The 7,752-nt window shown below is 35.6% G+C and overlaps 1 protein-coding gene across 1 annotated transcript in view; it reads left to right on the top strand.

Moving 5' to 3' along the window:
- LOC107701838 (trinucleotide repeat-containing gene 6C protein-like) overlaps nucleotides 1–7,752 on the top strand; it is a 72,607-nt gene that overhangs the window by 18,760 nt on the left and 46,095 nt on the right. Inside the window, exon 2 of the mRNA XM_016503970.1 lies at nucleotides 5,981–6,081. Within this exon, the coding sequence (XP_016359456.1) occupies nucleotides 6,019–6,081 (63 nt within the window). The 5' untranslated portion in view covers nucleotides 5,981–6,018. The remainder of the gene's footprint in view (nucleotides 1–5,980; nucleotides 6,082–7,752) is intronic.

The following is a 7,752-nucleotide window of genomic DNA, read 5'->3' as shown; positions in this document are numbered from 1 at the left end:
ATCTACTTTAGTTTGTGTGATTTGTTACTGACTTTCATATTAATGTTTACACCAGGCTTATTTGGCAGTGCTTTATGTTGTCATCATTATTACATGCTTACAAGGTTGGAAGTTCAACAAATCAGTCAATATACTGTGATTGTAATTGTTAAATAAAAATGTCGTTCATATCAATTCATGCATCACCTAATTTCATCATAACATATAGGCCTGGCCTACAGAAAAGGACATTTATGTTTAATCTATCTAATATTGTGTTGGTCATACTATACAATGATTTATCGCTTGTCTTTTTTTAATAATACATAACATAAAGAGCTTTACAAAATAATTGCATATTAAATCGCAATATTGGTAAAAAAAAATCATTTAGATTATTTTCCAAAGTCGTTCAGCCCTATTCTTAAATTCATTTTGGGCTACCAAAATCTGAAGAATGTCTGCCCGAAGGGCTACCAGCGATTTTGAAATTTTGCGAGCCCTGTTTTAGTACAGTAGCAAGAATATGTTTGTGAACCCTTTGAAAATATCTGGATTTCTGCATTGATCACTCGAAATGTGGTCTAATCTTCATCTAATTCGCAATAAAAGACGAGCACAATCTGACTTAATAATAACACACAACGTTTTCTTTATTTTTCAATATTTTTGAAGACATTGATTCATTGTTGACAATGTCTGCTGGAAAAAGTAAGTAAACGTCTGTTTTATGACATCTCCAAAAAATAATTGTCAGTTGGAGATGAGAATGGAAGTTTGGATTTCTCGGGTGCCCTGTCTACAAATGTAAGAAATTCTAAACTGTTACAGAACAGACACTGCTACTTTGCTGTCATTGAAGGAACAATGAATTCAAAGTGTATCTAGACGTATTACTGGAGAAAGTCAGTACAACAGTTTATGACTTCAGGAGAGGTTAGGTGATGCAACAAGACAATGACCCAAAGCACACAAATAAATCAACTAAAGAATGGCTGGGAAAGAAAAGGAAAATGTATTTCCCTGACCTTAACCCAATGCAGATGCTGTGGCATAATCTAGGGAGGGCTGTTCTAGCATGACCGCTCAGAAATATTGATAAACTGAAACAGATTTGTGGGGAGGGATGGTCCAAAATTGGTCGAAAGTCATGTAAGCAACTAGATTTGGTTGAGGTTGTGCTGCTAAAGGAGGATCTGCAAGCTACTGAAAGTTAACTTTCTTCACCCTGCACTGCAATAAAAATGTGAAAAGTACAATTGTTTGTGTAATATTAGTTAAGTCAGTTTGTATTTGTCTATAATTGTGAGTTAAATTAAGATCAGGCCACATTTTATGAGTTATAAAAGCAGAAATCCAGATATTTTGAAAGGGTTCACTAGGGTTGGGTACCGAAACCTGGTACCAATATTAGTGGTCGACTGATATTGGTTTTTTGACAGCCGATGCCGATATCTTGGAAAGCATGGTGGCCGATATAATTTTATTTAATATTTAAGAAATTTGAAATCATTTGAAAATGGATGAAAAATTAAATGTGTAAAATAAACATGCTTATACTTTAAATGACAAAGTATTTTTCACAAATAAACAAATTTAATAAAAATATAATTAAAAAGGAAGTAAACATTGTAACCAACAGGGCACTCAGTATTCTGGGAAGTTTGTGTGCATTGGGAATCACATTTTTTCAAATAAAGCCAAGGTAACACTCATTTTACATACAGCACACAGTGAAAATGACATGAATATGACATTGGGCAAAAGCATGAAGCGCAGCATCATTTGAAATCACGAGTTTAAAGTTTGTCAATCGCGCGTCTCAATGAAGCTGAACTCTTCTCCTGTTCGTATTCAATTCGCACAGACCGACCGTCATGCAGGGTACACGCGATCGTGCACAAATGCACACTTCATATGATCTCACAGCTGGATTCGACTAAGTTTGCAAGGTTTTTGAAATCAGATGTTCATTAGTCATTCAAAGATTTGTTTAAATTATGTAAATGCGTATTTGCTGAATGCCGACAGCAAACGAGAAAGTATTATAATGTTTGCCTTTCTATTATTAATAATATAAAAGCAATCGTTATAATATTTTTTGTATACATTGAACAAGAGGGAGAATGTGAGCACTGTGTGCTCAGGCGCTGCCGTTCTCAGCGCCATCAAGTCCCGCGTCCCGCCACGAACGCATCGGCCAAACAGAAAAACGTATCGGCCGATGCCGATATTTGAAAAATATCGGCCTTGGCAATATATCGGTCAACCACTAACCAATATGGCACCGGTACCTATGTAACCGGTATGTACTAGAACCGAATCAGAACGCAGATTTCGGTGCCTCATTTCGGTGCCATGCCTGAGTGATCGATTAGAATATTTGTCCTCTGGTTCTCCGAAATGGACGTAAGAAGCATCATCACCAGCACCGCAGACCGCACATGAAAAATCATTTCCCAACTGAGAAAATGCACGTGAACTTAAGTCGGAAAGCTCTAATAATACAAATCCAACAAATCTTTGTAGTAACACGAGTGTCCATGTTGTTTTCACATTCCGACTTAAAAGCACAACTCGGGAAATGAGAGCATCCGAGGAGCGTGTGAATGCAGTATTAGACTTGCTCTGATGGCAGCAGGTAGCCTTCCGTTAACTATGCTAAACCTGCTTAAATGAAAATGCCTAAAGCTAAACCTCCCTTGTATTCACATTTCTAAACCTGTTGTCCAACAAAAGAGAACATTATAACTAGGCCTGGGTGATAAATGGTATCGATATTTATACACCTCCAAGAAGGTACACCTTCTTCGATAATGATAGAATTTTTTTTCGATATGGCGCACAATATAGGCACGTGCTATGAGTGACGCAGACAGCACACACAAACACGAACACATGCTGAAATAAGTGCTGTGCCTGCCTGTGATGAGGAGATTGTGAATAAAGAATGAATATTAGTCGAATTTAAAATAAACATTTGCATTTGAATGTTAGGTGTCCATCAGGGAGCGTCATCAGTGGCGCGCGAGATGTGGAGATGATGTGCCGCTGCTGTGTTATGCATTCAAAATATTAGAGAAATATAGAAGCTCAATGCGGAGAAGATCTTGATTAGGTTAAAACTGAAACCAAGCCATTCACACAATGCATATTCAGCGCATTTTTTAGTTGGACAAATATGACTGCTGCACTCGCGTCTCACACGAGATGTATAGAAAGCCATGCAAAGTTAAAACAGTTTAAACTTTTAGAAAACACGTCACGAATTTGTGGAGGTTTATTCCTTTTCACTGTGTCTCATATGTTTTAAATGCAATCTGTGTGAATGGTGCTTTGGCTCTTTAGATTAAGCAATGCATAAATACATGATGCTGTTTTGTTCATAATTGTTTATGCAATTTATGAAATTATATTTGATTTTTATGAGTTAATTTAGACGTAATGCGCGTTTTTTATAGACAGTTATTTCCTTGCGTTTAAAATTTAAATGCGCTATTATTTTGCTCATTGCGCCCTCCCATTGTGGCCTCGGGAGCTAAGACAAAAATTTCCTTAAGACCTATTTAATCTGCATATAAACCATTAGAAATTAGATATTTGTTTAATTTTTATTTTGTGTTTGATTGTTAAAACAAAAAATATTTGTTGTTTGTCTCAATAAATTGGGTTAATTTAAAAATGCAGTGGTTAAATTAAAAAAAAAAAATTCTATTGCTCTTTGTTTTAAAAAAGGTTATAAAAAATGTAAATAATTATTGATACCGGACGATATGAAACATTATATAGTTGATACATTTTTTAGCTATATCGCCCAGCCCTAATTATAATCTTTTTACTCCACAACACCAGTCAAATGCTTCCTTTTGTGATCTGATGTGGCTTCTTGTCACAGAATGAGGCAGAAAATATGTTCCATAGGCTACTTTAAAAAGAATACATCGATTAGAAATGGATTATAAATATACTTAATTATTATGAAAATTAGATGGCTTGAATAACACAGATAAACTATATTGTCACAATCGAGTGTTTATTGTCTTTGTTTTATCATTCAAAACGTTTATATGTTCTGTTTACTCAGTTACATGTATAATAGCTATGCCTTTGTCCATATAAGGGATTTCCTGGAGGGTCATGAGTTCAGCTACTTCTGTGACTGGATATGTGGATTTTCAATGTGAGGGCACCCTCTGGCGTCCAGTATGAATGAAACAGACATCATGTGTTTATAGTGCTAATGGCCAATTCATAATTGTTTGGGGAATATTTTTTTTTTTTTAATACGTATCGGTTTAGGCACCAGAAACCATTTTAAAAGTATTGATTTGGCACCGGTATCGAAAAAAAACCAAACGATACCCAACCCCAGGGTTCACCAATTGAATCTTGCCACTGCGTTGTTAGGTCATGTAAAATTGTAAACTATTAAACATAATTTTAATAGTTAATTAATTATTAAATTATTAATTTCATTAACTATTAAACATAATTAATTAAAATTAAACAATTTTAAAAACACTTAATTTAGTGAAAAACTTGACTTGATAATTTGCTGTAGAATTAATGCCCTAGATTGTGTAATGATGTATGATGGTTCTTCTGATTGGGGGAAAAAAACATAAACCTCAAAAATATTTATATTAATATAAAAATAATCTGTATGCAATTGAGTATATTTACATTATATTGATTAAAATATGTCTGAACACATCAAAGACAATGTATTTTTACATTTATTTGAGAGTTTGAGCAAGTAAAACCTGGAGTAAATAATAATCTGTGCCAAGAAATGGATTATTGAATGTTCTTGCCATTTAAAAACAAATTGATCAGAATCAAAGAACACCGTATGTTTACACAAGTCCTAATGGGACTGTATCAGCTCGATTGTCTGGAGCAGATGGTTATATTTTATGAACAGCTGAACTGGTAGGCTTTGGAAAATTCCAGCACACAAAGGGTGTGGGATATTTATAAAGTCGTTCAGTGTCCCCCTCTACGAAATGCACCGGGTAATTTCAACATGATCCACTGTGGCTTCCTATCTTCTCGCTCTGGACCTCTGCCAAGAGGTAATGTGAATGGCAATCGCTCAAACGCCTGTGTTCTGATTGGACAGTAAAAGTGGGGATAAGTTTACTAGCCAATGGAAGGGGTTTGAGCCAGAGGGTAAATCAGGACAGCTGATTGGCAACTCTAAGCGTTAGTCCAGCCATACCATGGCTCTCTGCCAGTGCGTTGTTTCTAAGTACATTGCACTGTTGTCACTTGCAGTTTCACTGATTGACAGCTTTTTCTTTACAAACTGGCAACACAACAGGACACCTTCCCCATTGTTTTTGGTGTATGATAGTTTATGTGTATGTTTATGAATTAATACCTGACTTGTGACTTTTATGTTTGCATTGTCAGTGGAATGAGATCTCATTGTGTGTTGTTGGGTGGAAAATGTATTTAGATTTAGGGTGTAATATATTGTGCACAGTCTTTCATTTGGAAAGATGAGGATCGTCTGTCCACTTGGCTAGGTCATGCTTTCTAAACTGTGCATGAGTGAGATAAGTGAAGTCAGAATACCCACTGGCACTGACAAAATGTGGATGGACCCCTGTAGCAAAATCAATTTGTCAAATCAATGTACGCTCAGGGTTTTACCAAGGCCTTTGTATTGGATTTGGGTCACTGCTGTGTTGAACTTAACTAGACTTACCATAGAGACTGATGCCCTCAATTTGGCCTCAGGTTGGGTCTCAGAAATCATTACCTGTCTCCAGATACATTAAATAAAGGCTTGATTAATCATACACCCTCCGCCCACTTCATAATTTAACTGAGGGAGTGATTAAGTTGGATTTGGAGACATTGTATCTGTTATTTTACTGTCCAAACTTTGCAGATCCTGCAGTCCACAATAGTCCTATAGTCCTCTTGCATGGTCACATGGGATGGGTCTTCCATCCTGACAATTATTAATGATTCACCTGTGTCTGTCTTCTAGCTGAGAGAAGCTGAACATCACGAGGAGAGAACCATTTGATGGAAGAAAAGAAGAAGAAAAAGCAAGAAGAAGAGACAAAGAAGGATACTGCACAGAAAACGGTCAGTTTGCTTTAATTAAAAAAAAAAAAAAAACGAGGAAAAAACACTTCTGGTAGCCTGGACTGAGAAGAAATATTATTCTTTTTAATATAAGGCCAATAACTGATGGGTGACAATGATGGATAAAATTATATGCTGTTTTCCTTAAAGTAAAAAACAGTAAAAATCAGTCATTTTAAATCTTACAAGTGACATCAGAAATTATAGTATATTATTCTTTTGAGATTTACTCAAGATCAATTATTTAATTATTGGGTGAGATTAATATTAGAGGACAAACTTAATCAAAGGGTGAAAATATCGTGCACAGTTAAGTATCCAATATGGACTGGTATCGTCTCTGTTACATATGTAACCCTCGTTCCAGGGTTCCCACGCTTCTTGAAAGTACTTGAATTTCAGACATATGGATTCAAGGCCTGGAAAGTACTTGAAAACAAATATAGGTCCTTGAGAGTGCTTGAATTAAATTTGAAATAAATTTTGTTGATGCAGGGATTAAAGTTTTCCATCGCTACGACGGATTTCCGTCAGTTGGAAAAAAAATAGGGGAAAAGAAACATGTAGCGCATTGTTGTTGTTGTTGTTCTGCCGGCACACCAAAAATCATTCCCGGCCACGGCTGCAGCTTCTCAGTGACAGCATAGTGACGCTGCTCGCATCATTCACAGTCGGGTTATTAGCAAAGAACACAGAGCTGGACTTGAATTTCGGCGCGGGATTGCGGCTATTAATAACAATTCTACTCATTCCCGCAGGTTCCACGCTTATAACACGATGACAGATGACAGAACGTATCATTTGCACGTGCTTTTGAGTCTTGAGAACTCACTCTCGCGCTCTCATTTTCTGTGTGCCCACAGATCGCGATAAGGAAGAGTGACAGCTTTTAATAGTTATTAAGGGAGTTTGCCACTGTGATATTGATTCAATACAACAGTTCAGTAAACAAGTACTGCCTGATTTTGCTCTATTTCTTCAACGAAAATAGTTCCAAATATAGTAACAGCTCAGCCACTTCGCATCTCTAAAAGCAAACACAGCTGAGTTTCATTCATTCAATTAAAGTGTGTTTATTTAGTTTCATTTTTAGCGTATAATTTCAGTTATTTAAATAATTTAATATATCCGTATTCAAAATGTTATATTTAAATAATTAATCTCCACATAAATGTATGAATTTAATTGCACTCATGCCACCTCTGAGCCTCATTAAACATCTGAAAATGTACCTGTGCCACCTTTGTTCAAATTAATTTGTTATTAATACTAATTTCATATGATTGGTAACCTATTTGTCTTATTCTACTTCTTATTATATTGTTTTAAATAGAAATTTTAAAAAGCTTATAAACATACATTTTTGAATTTGACATAGATGAAAAAGATGCCATTACAAAGGTAAAAAGAAAATACCCCTGTAAGTCACTTTGAGTCAAATGTCAGAAGGCTAATTTTTTATCAGAATTTTTTATTATTGCTCAGAAGGTGCTCCTAATTTTTTTAAATTAGAAGGACAAGCACTCCTAATTACAAGAAGAAAAAAAAATGCTCTTAAACTGTGTGTGTGACAGGTATGGCTGTGGAATGGGGTTTGGCTGAGGAAAAAATTTCAGTCAAAAGATTTTTTTTTTTTTTAACCCCATAATTTTCGCACATCAGGGAGCCGCT

This window comes from Sinocyclocheilus anshuiensis, unplaced genomic scaffold, assembly GCF_001515605.1.
Source record: "Sinocyclocheilus anshuiensis isolate Anshui unplaced genomic scaffold, SAMN03320099.WGS_v1.1 scaffold310, whole genome shotgun sequence".
Taxonomy (NCBI): Eukaryota; Metazoa; Chordata; class Actinopteri; order Cypriniformes; family Cyprinidae; genus Sinocyclocheilus; species Sinocyclocheilus anshuiensis.
The sequence above is the reverse complement of the archived record's forward strand: the minus strand, read 5'-3'. Positions and strand labels throughout refer to the sequence as shown.